The sequence below is a fragment of the Pomacea canaliculata genome, linkage group LG3 (assembly GCF_003073045.1).
Source record: "Pomacea canaliculata isolate SZHN2017 linkage group LG3, ASM307304v1, whole genome shotgun sequence".
In the NCBI taxonomy this organism is placed as follows: Eukaryota; Metazoa; Mollusca; class Gastropoda; order Architaenioglossa; family Ampullariidae; genus Pomacea; species Pomacea canaliculata.
In genome coordinates, this window is record NC_037592.1 from 6,208,494 (window position 1) to 6,226,388 (window position 17,895).

The window sequence follows — 17,895 nt, forward strand, 5'->3', positions numbered from 1 at the left end:
ACAAAAATTGGGAATATGTTAAACAACGGGTTAAAAAAAACATAAGGATTATTAACAATCCTGACAAAAATGGCTACACTTTACTACATAAAATTGCACAAGTGAGGGCAGACAAAAGCTTGGAAAATGTTCTTTGTTTTCTACTTAATAGAAGTGCAGATGTCACTGTTAGGACTCCAAACGGTGAAAGTCTTTTACATCTGGCAGCCAGACACGAGAACTGGCTTGTCGTAAAGATTGTACTGGAAAACAGACATAAGATCAAAACAAACGGTTCTGCTGACTATCTTGGCATAAATATCCCTGACAGTCAAGGATTGAATATTCTTCATAGACTCGCACAAACCAATCAAAGAAATTACAGATATCTTCCGAACAAAGGGAGGGAAGACGAATTGACGCTCCTTGTTCCCACACTTCTCCAGTATGTCACAGATGTATCAGTTCCAAGTGAAGCTGGTGACACTGCCATCCACTTGGCGGCTAAAAGTGGAAACTGGAAAATGGTTCAAACAATAGCGAGTATATATGCGCAACAAAGAAAACCTTTAAGCGAGCTTGATAGAGAGGGATTCAACATACTTCACAGACTTACAAAATTCAAAGTCACACACAAGAAAAAGGTTCAGATTTTGAAGGTCTTATTCCAAGCAGGTTTAAATCTCGATTGTAAGTGTAAACATGGCGAAACAGCTCTACAGATGGCTGTAAAGCAAGAACAGTGGAAGTTTGCTAGAGCTCTGGTCACCCTTGGGGCAGATGTTCATGAACGAGATCCGGGAGGACGTCACATCCTTCAAATGATCGCTACACAAAATATCAGTGATGATCAGATTGATGGCTGCATTTCATTCATAACTCTTCTCAATCAATCAGATGTAGACTTTAATGTAAGGTGTCCGAACGGGGACTCATTCTTTCAGTTAGCTGCCCGTCACGGCAACTGGCAGATATTGGAGAAGGTGGTTGTTCATGTAACCCTCGATATAAAAGACGTCGATACAAAAGACGATGAAGGATTTACAGTTCTTCAAAGGCTGGCCAGTAGTGAAAGTGCCTACCATATTCATCTTCTTCAATTTCTTTTGGAGAAAGGAGCCAGATGTGACACGCTGAATTTTAGGGGGGATAGCGCCATGCACTTGGCTGCAGAGAAAAATAACTGGTATATAATTGAACAGTTGCTTGCAAGTGAGACTAAGCCCCATTCAGATCCGACCACTGCTGAAACGGATTGTCAAATCGGTGATACAAGTGCCTGTAAACACATATTACACACCACAGACACAGATGGGGCAGGAAGGGCACATTTCGATATAGACCTAAAAGATCATTCTGGAAACACAGTTTTATATCTGAGCGCCAAGAAAGGGAAATGGGATTTGGTTCATAAGTTGCTGATGCTTGGCTCAGATGCCACGTTAACTGATGACAAAGGCCACACGGTCATGTACTGGCTAGCGGCTGAAGACCATGCGACGATTGCAAATGACAGACAGAGGAAGAAAGTTCTACAATGCTTGAAAATCTCAAGTGTAGCCCTGGATGAAAAAGATGACTTCGGGGACACATTGATACAAGTTGCTGCCAGAAACAAAAATTTAGATATCGTGAATATACTTCTTGATGCCGTGGAGGACATCAACATGATTGACAGTAGTGGCTTTACTATTCTGCACAGAGCCGTGCTGTGTAACCCATCGGTGTCTTTGCACATCGTAAAGACCTTAATTGACAAAGAGGTGGACATAGAATGTCGCTGTCCAGATGGCAATACCGCCCTGCATCTGGCTGCTAATAGCAGGAACTGGACTGTCGTGCAAATGTTGCTCGAGAATGGAGCAGACGCTAGCAGCGCTGACAATCAAGGGATGTCGGTTTTACACAGATTCCTAACACCATCTCAAATGAAAGGTTCTTCTTGTGAGCTTTCAGACTGTTGGTTGTTCAATGGTGAGAAAAGATCGCTGGCCCTAGTAAGACTAATGGTTAGTAGAGGTGCCAAAATAAACTCTACAGGTCCGAATGGCTTGACGCCGGTGTGGCTCGCTGTCATTAAGAGAAAATGGAGCATTGTAGAATTTCTTCTTCTTTGTGAGGCTACAGTCCCAATAAACACACCATACCTTTTTCATGAACTAGCCAAGGACACTAGCGTAGATGCTGTTTTGGCAACAACAATCACAAGTCAACTGGTCAGGCGTGGCCTTAATATCAACGAGATGACGGGCGACACGCCGTTGAACCTGGCAGCTAAATATCAAAACTGGAAAGTCGTGCGCGCGTTTCTGGAACATGGGGCTGATGCAAGTATCGTAGATAGCGAGGGATTGTTTGTGTGTCACAGACTTCTGATGGACAGTGGTCAGAGTAACTTTTCTGAAGTAAATCACTTTATCTACTTAATGACAAAGAATGGGTTTGATATCAACCAGGCAAGTAGAGCTGGACAGAATGCCTTACAGCTAGCGTTACAAAGGGACGAGTGGAAGATCTTTTGGTGTCTGGTCCAGTATGGGGCATCTTACCGTTTTCTCTTTTGTAGAAAGAAAAACATTTTGGAAAACGTTTTTCAGTGTCCAAGACAAATGATTAAGGCAGATAACGTTAAAAAATTTATGTTATATGTCACAGATAAAGACTTGTTTTCCAGAAATGGACAAAACGAAATAGAAATGTTGAAACGCAAAGCACTTATAAAGTGTTTGTCACAGTATAACTGGCCTGTAGCCACAGTACTTGTCCAGTGTGGAGTAGACATCAGCAGCAGTGTTGAGGGTAAACCTCTGCTTCATTATGTCTTGTTTAAATATGAGCGACAAGATCATGAGATGTGGCTGTCTTTTCTAGATGCTTTGCTGGCTCGTGGTCTCGATATAAACTGTGAGAATGGAGACGGAAGAACAGTTCTTTTTTATCATGACGTGTACTGCAGTGCGGAATGTAGTAACGATGATTTTAACTTGCTTTTCCATGCATTAATCGACAGGGGAGCCAATCCTTTACATACACCTCGTGCGGGAATATCTCTGTTCAGACACTATTTGAATCTCGAGGATACCGTTGGTATTACCCTTCTCAAACTTCTCGTACAAACTGGTAAGCTAACCATTCAAGCGAGGCTAACAAAACCTTTCAAACCGAGGGCTGCAACACGCTCGTCTTGTCAGCAAACAAGTGAGTGTTCCCTTACTAAGATAGCATTTGACACAAAGAAGGTTTTTGCTTTTAAACTGCTCGTAGAATCTGGTGCGAGTTCCAATAAGGAACTAGTGGAACTCGCAACTCGGACAGAGTCTACTTTGAACAGCAAGACCAGAAAAGATGGACGGATGCTGGAGGTGCTGTGCCAGGCTGCTCACCAACCTCGAAGTCTCAAGTCTTTGTGTCGCCTGACTGTCTTGGAGGCTGTTGGCTATGGTCCCCAGCGGATACACAGATTGATGGCTCTTCCCATTCCTTTGCTGCTTAAGAAGTATTTTCTGTTTAGTGATATAACTCTAGAAGATCAGGATCTCGAAGGTCAAAAAGAGAAGTTTTGATTCCAACTTTCAGTAAAACTTAAATGTCATGGCAGTTTACAACAGTGGTATCTACAGGTATACAGTTCATGTTGTATGTAAACCAGGCGATGACATGATAATTTACTATAATGATATCTTTAGGTCTGTAAAGTTTTAATAATACGACTGCGGTGTCGCTAAATTTTGAAGTTCTTTGGTTGTTTGCCAAGGGTGTGTGGATATTAGTCGACACGTGTTTGAGTCCCCTTTTCACCAAAATAAGCATGAGTGGTATGGATACATTTATTAATGTTAAACAGTGGAAAAAAGTAAGGAAAAGTGACAGGTAACGGTTTGCATGGGTTCTCTGGGGTCTTTAGTTGATAAAAAAAAAATCCATCCACCAACTAGACCTATCCGCTATGATCTACCTTTGACTGGTTGTCGTTACCTGACGGGTTGATGAAGCAGTTACATAGATGAAACTTCATTTCATTTTTACCGTCAGAAATCCTCGGAGATCTTTGAATGTCCAACATCGGTCATTAATGAAAGTTTCTGTTAATATAATAATATAACCTTAAAAAAGTTGGTTCCGGGCAAAGATGGTGACACGATGATGTGTCTGATTTTTCTGTCCTTTTTTTGAGCTTGTTGTTTTAGAGAACTTAGTGTACGCTATTGTACAGTCTTGAAAACTTACTGCGCGTGAAAGCGACTGCTGACTGTAATTACAATAAACATTTCTCCGACTTCGCCTGACAGCCATCCCCTCTGGCTGCTGGCACCAAGTGGTCAGCCGTACACCACATCACTGTAGACCCAACCATCTGGTTTCTCACAGCAGCCTGCTGATCACTGGCCCGAACTCATCACTGAAAACAACAAACATTTACCCGATGTCATCATTTTATAAGCACTAGAGACCGGTCAATTTAACTTCAGTACAATGTATCAGGTTTAATAATAGTGACAGGTACCTGCCACTTGAATCGCAGCAGAATTTATCATAATTTCATATTATAATCATAATTATATTTAAATTTTTTAAGTTAAGCTTAGGAACCTGTCAGGTTGTTGTCAGTATAATGTATCAAATGTAATAATTGCTTTCTATTCTCTTAGATTATGTCACAATAACTATATGTGTGCTTTGTCTCAGAAAAAAAACATGTAAGGGAAATATATCATTTGAATATTCATGCATGGATACAGACGAATCACACCTACAGCTTATGGTGTTCAGATATTCACAAAATAATCATACAGAATTGAGTCTTTTCTTGATTTCATGATTTCCAAAGGACTTGACACCAATGTAAAAGTTGATGACTTATCTAATGTATTTTCCGCCAATACTGCCTCACAAGGAATGTTGTTTCACAAAGCAAACTTGAAAAGCTTACATGTGGAAATTACAGTTCCAATTGTTTATTTCATATATTTGTGGAAAGAGGAGCTGATCCTCTTCTCGTAGACTCGAGGACTAAAGCTACAAAGGAAAGTCGTGGACTTCAGTAAACAGCGTACACTGAATGCTCTGAAAAAACTTTTTCGCATTTTAGTGGGCTGACCTCGCATCACCAAAGGTTCAGGAATGTTTTACAATCATAGTGTTTTCTGAACAAACAACTTAGCCAGCAGAAAAAGTGATAAAAAGGAGAAAAATATATGTGGCCTTAAATTACAAACTAAAGCCTTAACATGAGCGTGATCCTCTCGGTTTTCCTGCAGACAGACCTATTCAGCCCAAGAAACAAGCTTTCTCCTAGCTAAGTGGTTTTAGGAAAATATATTGATTTTCTTTTTAGTTTTTTCTAGAAATGTAGTATAGTGGTAATATTGCCTTACAGAAAAGAAATTCTTTTGCAAAAAAGCTACCACATATGTATCAAAAACAAATGTTTATATACTGCTTCATTTTTTTATCATATCCTATGGAATTTTAACTCATTCACAAAATTATTTTCAAATGTCTTGGCTACGCTCAATACTCATTAGATTGGATTCAGAGCTAACAAATGAATTCCATTTGCTTTGTATAATCCTTTGAACATCAGAACTGTTTTCTTTTTCTTCGTTGGGGCACAAGGCAGGAGCGATGGATGGATGAATGTCACAAAAAGAAGGCTTATATATTGAATACTATAATGTCTATATATATATATCTGGTTAGCCATAATGACTATTCGGTAGTCACTGTGACTGAATATGTAAACTATGATGGATTTTTTTGAAATTCCTGGGTGGGAAAATAGCAGGGCGACAGTTGTGTGCATAGAGTGATATATCTGATTTTTGCAGCTTGTCTAAGCAATGTCAGTGAGCTCTACAGAACTGCATGTACATCAAGTTTCAAAAACAAAAGAACCAACAGCTTATCAATAGTTAATGTGCCTTATTTTGCCTTGTTTTCCTGCAAACATGTATAATCTATATCAATGAACTTCCTTGTGTCTGTGGTTGTATTTATTGACAAGTAACACTTATTCATATAGTCTTTAATATTGCAATCAGAATACTTCTTGTTGAATTCTTTCTTGGTACTGACATGTCAACAAACCCCTTTGACCAGGATTGTAAAGAGTACGAGGAATATTGTTTTTCTTTAATGGAGGACTAGTGCTTATCTCTGGTTATTAAAAAGAATTTTGTGATCTTCATTTAATAATTAGATAAAAATCTTGAGTTTAAATACTCTGGCACTTACTTACTTTTATTTAATTTTTAGCTGTTTTTCAACCCAATGGCTACCAACATATTCTTTATTAATAATAATTGAAGATTTATATAGTGCATATTAACACAGAGTATTAGGAGGAAAATAAACAGACACTGCTTACTTATCTGCACCACAGATGTGAAACTGCAGCAACAACTCACGAGACACTTTTATCTTTCATCTAAGATGTATGCATTCAGGATATAAATGTGTTTTTCTAGAACATACAATGTTGTTTATTTTTAGCAGTTTAGGTTAATTTTTTATTAATTTTCTACATTAAGAAAATTGTTTTGTATTTTTCTTTTAAAAATTCATTTTAGACATGATCTCTCATGTTTAAGATACACCTTTTAACTATATTTTATAACAATTCTTATCAATGTTTGCATTTTTTTTATGTTAGGGGAGTGAGAAAGAGGGTGTATGTCTGAGTCTGAGTGCATGTGCAAGTCGCCTTTTCATCTGTATTTGTCCATACCGTTAAGTTGCTTTTTTGTCCTGCTTCAAAGAGTTGACCTAAAGATAATAACTTTTGTTATAGATTTAACTAGTGTGCTATTGCTAACACAAATATATTGATCAGCTTACTGCAAGATGTTTCGCTTCTAGAAAAACAGGAAACTGTAAACATTTCATTGTTATAATTTAATGTATTTTATCATATTAGACTTCTGATTTGGGATGTTCAAGAAAGATTCTCTTATTGACGCTATGTTTCCTTCATTACTCTGTCATATAGTTTTTGCACAGGAATCTTTCATGAGCTTTCCTAACAAACTTCTTTGTCCAGGATTGTAAAATGTACGTGGAATATTAGTTTTAAATATATTTTGAGGGAATAATCTATGAGGATTTATTTTTTAAGTGTATGTTGATCTAAAATTTTATGTTGATTTTACAAAATTTATCATAAGCACTTTGTTGTTTTATAAGCATTATATGTAACCTCATTTCTCACTGATGTGATTCAGTGGACTGTGAAGAACAAATATGCAACAGAATTCTAACATTATAAATATCAACTGAAAGCCTGCTTTGACATCTAACATCATACATACATATAGCATAGAATTGTAATACATGTGTAAATAATGTAAATAAATCCAATTTAAATTACATACTTCTTTGTCGCTGTGAAAGAGACAGCACAAATACTTGTGCACTGCATGTTTGTCCTTGTTGAATGAAAGAAATTAACACAGATCCTGGGCGAACAATACCAGTATCATCCAGTGCATACTAGAGGCAGTTGTGAAACACAGAGTACACATGACACGACTGAGAAGTCATCTGATCCCAGAATTGAACATCACATCAAAGAGAACACTTTAGGTTTCCTATGGACTCCAAGGTTGGCTGTCGACACGTGTAGCACATGGAAAGAAAATAACACAAGAGGAATTAGATTCTACAGCCAGAATAAGAGAAGAGTGGTTTGGTATACATGATAAAAAGAATAAGATTAGTACCAAACCTTGGAGAACTCCAGAGTAAATGGGGACTGGTGCATGACAGCCATCTACTATGTTGAGCCCTGACAGAAATCGAGCTAGTGATACCATAAAAAGTCTCAATGATGGTGGTGCAATCAGTTGTGTCAAAAGCAGCAAAAAGGAGGGAAATGGCAAGTGCAAGTACGTTTGTGTCTAGGGTAGGCTTTTTTAAAACAGAGGTTTCACTAAAGCTGTTTTGAAAACATATTACTTCAATCCGCTCTTTCAAATCCACCAATTTATACAGAGAAAAGACTCTTTCACAACAGAATGGATGCAACTTCCTCAGGGATTTCGTATGAAACAGCAAGTGAAAAAAAAATATTATGACACAGCTTAAGCTGAGGAACTTCTTCTTTGTCATGGACACAATGAGTGTAATCATCCCAGCTAAAATATCACTGTAATGGTACTACTTTCGAATAAAACGCAGTTTGCTAGCTTCAAGCTTATTTATTACTTTTGGACTGTCCTGCAGATTTCTAATTTTATTATTTTTCTTTACTTTGATTTTTTGGGGGTATTTGATGTCTGGATTCCCACTATCATTTCCACTATAGTATCCCCTGAAGAACTATGCAGGCAAAGATAAAATAATTTTATTTCATACATCACTATAGTAAATAAACATTCTGTCGTGTTCAGAGTGCTGAAACAAACAGAATAACCGTTCCTGGAACTAATTTAAACGTTCATGGTCAATCAGCCTGCACTTACTATCAGGATGCCACTGAAAGCAAATACCGCAAGGAAGAGCTTAACTCTATCTGCTTGTGATCCCAACAGAATCCATAAAAACGTGCTTGCGCACACACATATGAACATGAGTACAGTCTGCTCGCGTCTTTCGAAACAGGGGCGTAATGGAGACACACATTTGACTTCAGAGTTCTCTACACAAATTCAGAGTTATCTCTTATCTGACTAGAGTTATCTCTAAGGTCCTTGAACTATGAAACTTGAACTTCCGCGCCACTCTATAGGTATCTGCCAGAAATCTTTATTTTATTTCTTTAGTTGTTTGTATTAATTACAGGTATCACGCCTAGCATGGTAAATTTATATCTTTGTTATTTATCAGTTTCTAAAGAATCAAGATTATTTTTCTTTGAGACATACGTTTCGCACGCTGCTGATTACATGGGACCGTAATTGGCGTGTTTTTTCTTTAACTTTTGTTACCTTTAACTTATTTTTTAAAATTCAGTTTAACACATGCGTGTGTGTGTATGTGTCTGGTGTTGTTCACATTCTCTGCATTGATCTTTCAAATGTTCTTTTTATTCGACGTTTATAATTATCCGTTCAGCTAATTGTGACCTTTTAGCGAAATCAGTTACATAGCCGTATGGAAAATCACATGAATTTCTAAAAAAATTGTACGTATTGTAAGAATTTCAAGAAATACGGCCTTATCCAACAGTATCAAGTAATCATAACCAAAAGCAACATCTGCTCTGCTTCTGTAAATAGTTCCACTTTAAAAATACCCTGTATTTAATATGCTCAGCCTTGGGTCGTAATACATCCTTGAAAGAAGACAGCATGTAAAATACGAAAGTATTCAAAAGATCCATACCTGTATCGTATAACTTATAAAAGGAGCACCCATGGACCAAATGCAGATCATAAGTATACAGATTAACCCCAACGTTTGTGACTTATTTGCATTAAGAGCAGCTTTAAGCTGTTTTCAGTCCACAACTACATCGAAATATGTGTTCTCTCGAATCTCTGGCTTCTACAGATATGTCACAGACATCTGTTGCTGCTATTTCCATTAAAGCCACATTAATACACCTTTTTTGGACACCCTAACTAAAGAATTTAAGTTGTATTTTATATTCCAAGATTTGTTTTTGTTTTTGTTTTTGTCAGAACTGATTTAGCAGAATGAAAGAATGGAGTGATTTTTCTATAAAAAGTTATTCTTGGTAAGCATCTTTTGTGTTAATTTAAATATATGGTTATCTTAACCAAGTACAGATGTCTGCTTCAGCAATATGACTATTTAGTGCAGTGGTATTTTAGAATACTGCTCATTAGTACTGAAAAATTAAAAATGTATTTACTGTAATAATAACTATTTTTTAAATTTTATAATCAGAAGGAAGCAACAGCCTTGAGATATGGAAGTGGACCAAAAGCAAGAAACGTCAGTAATGGCCATGGATATCGATCCAGAACCTTGGGAGTCTACTGACCATGTTTTAAGCCCGCAGAGACTTCACTTTAAAGAGACCTCACCGCTGAGTGCAAAGGCAACAGAACTTAAGGCAGCTGCTGCATGTGGCAACTGGAGTCTTGTCCACAACTTGCTGAGTTCCAGCAGCATCACCAGATGTGACATAGAGCGGAGCTCTCTGTTCCATACCCTGGCAGCAGCACCAGAAGTCAGTCTGCCATTTGCACAAGATATACTGACGAAAATATTGATACACAAAATCGACATCAATCTGGTGGACAAAAACAAAAACACAGCTATCATGCTTGCTGCTAGATGTGACAACACAAAGATGGTGATAGAACTTTTATCCAGACAGGCAGCTTTACCACAGGATGAAACACATGTGTGTTCTTTCTTGCAGACTCTGACAAAAACTTGGAAACAAGAAGAGGCACGCTATATGCATGTGGTTGTTGTAAAACTGTTATGGGACAGACTAAAAGACAGAGTTCTATATAGTTGTCAGAAACTACTTCATGGGACACTGGTCCAGCTGGCAGTGACATTTCATGTGTCTCTTGTTCGTGAGATGTTTTTAACAAAACTACAACTGAACACTCTGGACAGTGAGGGAATGGCTGTATTACACAGATTGGCCATGTTTGATAGCGATAACCATGTTCATCTTCTTCACTTTCTAATCAACAAAGGAGCAAACATCCACCTACAGAACACTACAGGGGACACAGCTTTGCATGTTGCAGCAAAACAGAAAAACTGGATGATGATGGGAGCTTTGTTAAGAAGACAGGCTACCACTGATGTGGCTGATTGCGATCAGCGCTCTGTGTTACACATTCTTGCTTCTCACACTGATCCTGAATGCTTTTCTGAAATTGACCAAATACTTACATTGTTGATTTGTAACAATAATGACCTCAACAAAAAAGACGGTCATGGTAATACAGCCTTACATCTGGCAGCACTTGCCGGTAACATAACATTTATGAAGAAATTATTAGATGGTGGTGCTTGTGCTGATTGTGTTAATGACGAACAAAAGACAGTGTTGCACATGATAGCTATGACCAAAAGCAAAATCTTTTCAACGTTTGATTCGTGCATGTGCATTCTCATGTGGATTTTAAAAAGAGGGGCAGATGTTGACAAAGTAGATAGTGAGGGTAACTCAGTTGTGCACATTGCTGCCAAACATGAAAACTGGGTTCTGGTGGAATTTTTGTTGAAATATGTAGACAATACTACTCAGCCTGACAGCGAAGGCTTCAACATTTTGCACAGATTTGCAATGAAGAAGCCATTTGCCAGGATGAATGTATTGTTTTACAAGCTGTCTCAGAAGGTCGCTGATATAAATGCAAGAAGTTGGACTGGTGATACAGCAATAGACCTAGCTGTTAAGGGTCAAAACTGGGGGCTTGTGAAGCTGTTAGTAGAAGAAGGTGCTACTTGCTATGAGATAGATGATGAAGGATATGATGTTCTTGAACAATTTGCAATGGCAGAAAATACACAAGATTTTTTCTTTCCCTTTTTTCTAGAAAAGAGCATTAACTATAACACCCAGTCTTTGGTTGGAGACACAGCATTGCATCTGACAGCGAGATATGGTAAGCACTCTGAAGTTGAGCGCATTGTAAAACATGTAGAAAACATTGATGAGGTAGATTCTGAGGGTTTGACAGTTATTCAGAGATTAGTTATGAAAGCCACTGACATGTATTCTACGCATCATTTTTTGATCCATCATCTTCTTGAACGTGGTGCTGATTATACCCGTTGCGATCCAAATGGTGACACTGTGCTGCACCTGGCTACCAGGAATGGCCACTGGGAGGTTGTCAAATGCCTGGTGGAGCTTGGAGTAAGAACAGACACGCTTGACAGTGAGGGATTTTCAATTCTTCACAGAGCAGCATTGGCAGGCAAGGATTCTTACTCACGGAATATTATTAATATTAAAAAGCTTTTGCAATGTGGTGCATGCATGAAACAAAAGGATCTTCAGGGGAACACACCCCTCCATCTTGCTGTCCAACATCAGAACTGGGCTGTGGCTAGAGAGCTCGTTCAGTGTGGGGCAGAAGTCAATGACCTTGATCTTGAAGGGTACACCATCCTTCAGAGACTGGCACAGATGAAAGATGCTTGCTTGTCGCTGGCTCAGCTTCTGCTCGAAAAAGGAGCTAGATGTGATATAGTATCATACCAGGGTGACACCATTTGTGATATTATTGCTGACAGTGAAAACTGGAACATGATGAAGTGTTTACTTAAGCACAGTACACCTGCATTTAAAGAATATGAATACAAATATCTTTTGCACTGTTTGGCTTCTAGCTCCCATGGAGATATGCACACTGATGTCTGTGACCTCCTGATTGAGAAAGGATTGTCTGTTGATGCTGAAGATCATGATGGTAACACGCCACTTCACCTCACAGCCAAGGCAGGCAACTGGAAATTGATGGAACACTTAATGCAAAAAGGTGCAAGTGGCAGAACGTTAGACAGTTCAGGAATTTCTATATTGCACAGATTTGTTACTGATGTGACTAGGGATGTGTTGGGTCATGAAGAATACCAACATACTCTATATCTGATCCTCTCATCTGGTGTCAACGTAAATGCCAACAGATCCTCAGGGTAACACGGCATTACAAATTGCAGCAAAACGTAAACTGATTGACGTTGTAGACTGTCTTATGGATAAAGCTGAAAATCCAAATGCTAAAGACAGTGATGGCTTTACTCTCTTGCTGAGATTATCACAGATGCCCTCTAAAAGTTGCCTTTCCCATTGTTATCACCTGGAGAAGAAAGGTGTTGACATCAACACCTGCTCAACTAATGGGGAATTAGCTCTTCACCTTGCAGTCAAAAGCAACAACTGGCCTGTGGTAGAGTTTCTGCTGAACAGAGGTGCACAGTTTAATGTGCAGGATTTGGAACATTTGTATACCACTCATAGACTAATAAAATGTTCCACTTCGGCCTATCGTGGTAGCGATGAACTCAGATTGATGACACTGTTGACAAACATGGGACTCTCCATTGCTATGCCAGATTCATGTGGAAGGACACCAGCAGAGCTCGCATTCAAATATAAGAAATGGAAACTTTTGAAATACCTCTTAGAATTGGGAGCACAATTAAATCCCACTCCTAGAAAAGGAAACTCACTTTTCCATGAACTTGCTAAACATGAATTCGTCGAAAAGGAGGCAGCAGAAGTTACACATCTCATTGTTAACCATGTTTCAGGCATCAACCTAAAAAACAATGCTGGTGATACCCTGTCCATGTGGCTCTCAATGAAGACAACTGGGACGTTGTAAAAGCCTTTGTGGAACATGGGGCTGACCCAAACATACTTGACAGGAAAGGACAGTGTCTCCTTCACAAATTTGTTAGAAATCTTAATCAGAAAAATAGTGTTCCCCTTGTAAAGGCTCTAGTGAAGCATGGTGCAGAGATAAATTGGAGAGGACCCAATGGTAAGACCGCTTTGCAATTAGCAGCTAGTAACAGTGAGTGGGAAATGGTTGTAGCCCTCGTTGAATTAGGTGCTGACTGCATACTCACTCCTAAGGAAAAGCTGTCTGTTTTTGAAAATCTTCATTGCCTAACATGGAGAGATGAGAAAAAGTTGAAAGTTTTCATAAATTACATCACAAAAAATGTATCAGAATCTGACGAAAATAATAGATTTAAAAAAATATATAGACGTTACCAAAACCCTTTGCTGAAAAAAAGTGTAAAGAAGTGCAACTGGATGATGGCAAAGGCCTTGGTGGAATGTGGAGCAAAAGTGAGTCTGATTCTTGAAAATAAAGCACTCTTACAGCTAATCATGTCCAAATCTTCGATTAGTAAGCACACACCCTGGACACAGTTTTTTGATTTGTTGATTTCTAAAGGGCTTGACATCAACACCAGACTTGAGAATCAATCCCCAGTTCTTTTCAGTGATGAAGTCATCGTAAGTTTAATTCATGAAGAAGACGTCTCCAGATGTTTGTTTTGTGCATGGGTCAAGAGGGGAGCTAACCCTTTAATTCCGAACTGTGATGGATTTACACCGCTCAATATAGTTATGAACTTATATAGGCACGGTGCACGGAATGCTCTCATAAAACTCCTCCCAATGGGGGTGACAACTCATCAACCGAAGTTTACAGAAGCCATTTTGCAATCTAAAAGATTCACTTCTAACTATGTTGCCTCACCAACAGAAAGTGCAATACATGACTATAATATTTGTGCCCTCAAAATGTTGATTGGATCTGGTGCAAGTTCAAATGCAGAGTTATTTCGCCTGAACACAAAATATCAAGTGAAGCTGGCTGAACAGGCAGATGAAAATGAGGATGTTAGAGAGCTTCTGGAAGTCTTAGACCAGGCTGCCAGTCAACCTCCTTCACTCACCTCACTGTGTCGTTTGACTGTCTCTCATTTGCTTGGTTGTGGGCCTTGCAGGCCAGACAAAATCAAGCACTTGAAAATTCCTTCTTCATTGAAAAGTCTTATCTCTTTTTCTGATTTACTGTTACCAGAGTTTCTGTCACAAAAACATGAAGATGTTCATTCTGGTTTATCAGAAGACAGTAATGACTTCAGTAGCAATAGTGATTATTAAGATGAAATGTTTGATGACTCTGACTCAGAGATTTGGTCATCATCATCATCATCATGTGATGATGATTACTAATTAAATAATTAAATAATTTGGACTGTGGGTAGCTGACAGGTTGAATATATCTGCACGTAACCACTTTTCCCAGCCCTGGTCTTACACCACAAGGAGGATTTATGTTGGTCACAAGTTTTTTCCCTCAAACAGCTTCGCTTGATCTAATGGAAACACATCAATCACTGCAATGATCATAAATATAATCTTATTATTAACTAATGATTTATCAAATAACAGTGTTAGGTCTAGTGGCATACTTGCAGTTAATTCTATTGAAATTACTTGAATATTTGGAAATCATTGGACAAATTTGCGGAATTGTATGGTGCTGGTGTAGTTTAACCCACAAAAAAAATCATATTGTTCTTGCTTTTTTGGAGGGTTCACTGCAACTTTATTAAGTGGCTGTTGCAAACAACTTTCCTGCTTCTTCTTGTTGGCTTGTGAAGACACCAAGTCTATTGCTATAACTTTTAAAAATACGGTGTCAAGCTTTTTTGAACTTGGGAATAACCAGTATGTAGGCAGGTCAGTTGGAGTTGCCTCCTTATTCTTGGTGAAAGTTCCTATGCAAATGAATGTCTCCTACATGGCTGTAGGTCTCAGAAAGTTTTGCCATGCATGTGCAATGAACAGACTGAAGAGATCCATCATGTGCAGTTATCATCCATGGTTCCAGAAGTTTCTGTGAAATGTGCATTGCGTTACATGAAAATCACATTTATAAAGTGATAATTTTATATTTCATATTCTCTATAATTTGTCAGTCATAAATAAAATCCTATTACTCAAGTGTGTAATAGTTCATGTTTTTAAAAATTTTTGGCAGAAACGTTTTACTTATCTCATGTTTGATTTGAGGTACAAAGCTTATCCTACAACTAGGCATAGTAGACGATGTTGATATACGTGAATTCTGGCCACATCATTTGAGCCCGGCTGCATGATTTGCGATGAATGTCTAAGGGCAAATGTCGATCTCAGAAGTTATTCTATAACCTTCTTTGATATCGTCTGTCAAAAATGAACCTCGCCCATGCTCAAAATCACTAACAGGTGTAGCCATTGTATCTTCGCACGAGTTAATATCTTCTGTTTAAAATCGAAATGGTCCTCATAAGATCTTTATTGTTCTTTAATGCAACAGTATAATGTTGTAATGAGTATACTTCAACAGGTAGAAAACATTACTCAAAATAAATGGGAGGCATGTGATTTGTTAACTTCTCTTATTAACAGTTGTGACTACAGCTCAGACTGGGAACCATGATGTAGCACATAAACAGTTGTCAACAACGGATATGACGACCAATCCACAGAATCAGGTTTCCTCTCGTTTCGTCACAACACAACAAAAACTAAATAAAATGTGGAAACAACTTTCCGCTGCGAGTTAGTGACGTCACTAGGTGTGACTGAAAACCTCAGAAGCGGTAGCCGGAGACAGTTTTTATGGACAACAAAATCTATAAACAGGTGTAACATCAAATAAAGAAGTGTGTTCCACCATAAGGTCTGAACTCATGACCTTATAATCTTCACCACAACAATGACAAACCAGTTTTGATTCTGCGCTACTCAGACGGATACAAGAACCAGTTTCTGCCAGTTCTTTAGACTATCTCTAGTGTTACGTAACCAATAAGGTTGACGGGTAAAAGGCACAGTCCCATCAACTCCCTTTTCTGGTCTCTTTAAACTACAGCTGGGACATGGCACTTTATTATTGAATTACTGTTATTAATTACGAAACTAAATTTTACTGCCCTCTATCAAATTGTCAGTCGGCAGTAGTCACATGACAACACTACCTACCTGCAGTCAACATAGCCATTGCAGGCCCCTCACCTATTCAGGTAAAGTGACCTCTTGAACTACTCATTAACGATAAAGTTTATGCACACGCACCAGTCGAGTCGAGTTACAGGCCAACAATTATTTGTGATTTTGAAAAAACAAAAAACTGCCTACGATCTTTGCCGTTGACCTCAGGTGTTCAGGTATAGTCTGCAAAACATGGCTGACTGTCCTGTCGACGAGGTACAAATAACGATTCCTGACAAAGACGGTCATTACCTCCATTTTAACATCTCTTCAAAGCTACATCTGTAGATATCTATTTGTGTCTTTAGGTAGCAGTAGTCCTTGTGTCTACCAAAGTTCGCTTGTAAACAAACTTCTGTATTTCTGTACATTAGTAGATTACACTAATCTACACGAAAGTTACCTGCACATTATTGTTGGAACTGTTGTGTATTTTCTTTTTAACCTGCTTCTACTTTTTCTTTTCACTGGTGCACAAAAGATCTTGAGACCAGTCAATTTTCGAGAAACACTCAAAGGAAGGACACGTGCACTGTCATCTAACAACCCTCCTACAACAACCCACGAGACTGATGTTCACCAAAGTGCAAAATCACTGGTCACTCGAAGCACTTTCAAGAGGTTTTGAAGAGAAGAGATCAGCTAAACATTCTATTCCACATTTAATCATAAAGGTGAGGAGAAGTACATAAAACTATTCTCTAAGACTCATACAGGGGATACCATTGGACAACCCCGCCTATCCAGCATCCCTCAACCAACCACTAGTCACCATGAACAACAGGAATATTTCACCCTACTTGACCACCAACCCAAAGTACAGGTGGTGGGGTGCATGTAGGTAAGGCGCCACCAGCCCGACTAGACCTTAACGATTTTATGTTGAACTTGAAGTGACTACAGGACCACAAGCCTGGATTGACAGAGCAACGCGAGCTGAAAAAAAGGCCTTCCCCCATTTACATGTACATGCATAGAAGTCACACAAAAAGATTTTTATTCAGTGCGCCTCTTTGTCAGGCAAATCAGAATGTCACCAAAGGCCTGACACGTCCAGAAACAAATTTATGCTCAAAGGATATCGCTGATTTTTTTATACCATCTACTGCCTTGAATGAGAGTTCATGAAAATTGTTTTACTGCACTTGTCACGCTATGGTTGCCATGGAACGATCCTAAAATTGGCCCAAAACAAACAAGCATTTTAAAAAATTTATAACTTCCGTCAGTTTTGTGAGTAGACTCAAAGTTATTTTGAAAATTGTTACCGTAAACTAATATCTCCAATCGCAAGATAAGGAATTTGCAAAATCAACTTAGTTATTTTTTATGAATTTTTGGTAAAACTGTGCTAAACTTTACGAAAATTTATTTAAAATCGTATAACTGCTAAAGAGCAGAAAAAAAAGTTTAGGAACTGTTTATTGCATCTGTGTACAAACGTGACGTCCCGAGTTTGACATTTTTCT

The 17,895-nt window shown here is 38.4% G+C and overlaps 3 protein-coding genes across 7 annotated transcripts; all 3 read left to right on the forward strand.

The window, feature by feature from the left end:
• The first annotated feature begins 1 nt into the window (after position 1).
• LOC112559061 (putative ankyrin repeat protein RF_0381) lies at positions 2-7,337 on the forward strand. Of its 3 annotated transcripts, none has more exons than XM_025229947.1 (2): positions 2-3,177; positions 4,269-7,337. In XM_025229947.1, exons 1-2 carry the CDS (start codon positions 504-506, stop codon positions 4,424-4,426), a joined length of 2,832 nt encoding a protein of 943 aa, XP_025085732.1. In that variant the 5' UTR covers positions 2-503; the 3' UTR covers positions 4,427-7,337. The 3 variants fall into 3 exon arrangements, with proteins under 3 accessions (XP_025085732.1, XP_025085733.1, XP_025085731.1); XM_025229948.1 differs by lacking the exon at positions 4,269-7,337 and having other exon boundaries at positions 2-2,778; positions 2,990-3,182; XM_025229946.1 differs by having other exon boundaries at positions 2-4,409.
• Positions 7,338-8,667: 1,330 nt separating this feature from the next.
• LOC112559062 (serine/threonine-protein phosphatase 6 regulatory ankyrin repeat subunit A-like) lies at positions 8,668-13,287 on the forward strand. Of its 3 annotated transcripts, none has more exons than XM_025229950.1 (3): positions 8,686-8,704; positions 9,600-9,655; positions 9,829-13,287. In XM_025229950.1, exon 3 carries the CDS (start codon positions 9,851-9,853, stop codon positions 12,557-12,559), a length of 2,709 nt encoding a protein of 902 aa, XP_025085735.1. In that variant the 5' UTR covers positions 8,686-8,704; positions 9,600-9,655; positions 9,829-9,850; the 3' UTR covers positions 12,560-13,287. The 3 variants fall into 3 exon arrangements, with proteins under 3 accessions (XP_025085734.1, XP_025085735.1, XP_025085737.1); XM_025229952.1 differs by lacking the exon at positions 8,686-8,704 and adding an exon at positions 8,716-9,100; XM_025229949.1 differs by lacking the exon at positions 9,600-9,655 and having other exon boundaries at positions 8,668-8,704.
• LOC112559066 lies at positions 13,202-15,389 on the forward strand (the record flags this gene model as incomplete). Its single annotated transcript, XM_025229958.1, has 1 exon — positions 13,202-15,389. A coding segment is annotated over one exon (1,347 nt), but the record flags the coding sequence as incomplete, so codon positions are not given.
• Between the last annotated feature and the right edge of the window lie 2,506 nt (positions 15,390-17,895).

Coding starts and splice junctions, on each gene's coding strand:
- LOC112559061 (XM_025229946.1), top strand. CDS start 504: ATGGTTCAAACAATAGCGAGTATATATGCGCAACAAAGAAAACCTTTA.
- LOC112559062 (XM_025229949.1), top strand. CDS start 9,851: ATGGAAGTGGACCAAAAGCAAGAAACGTCAGTAATGGCCATGGATATC.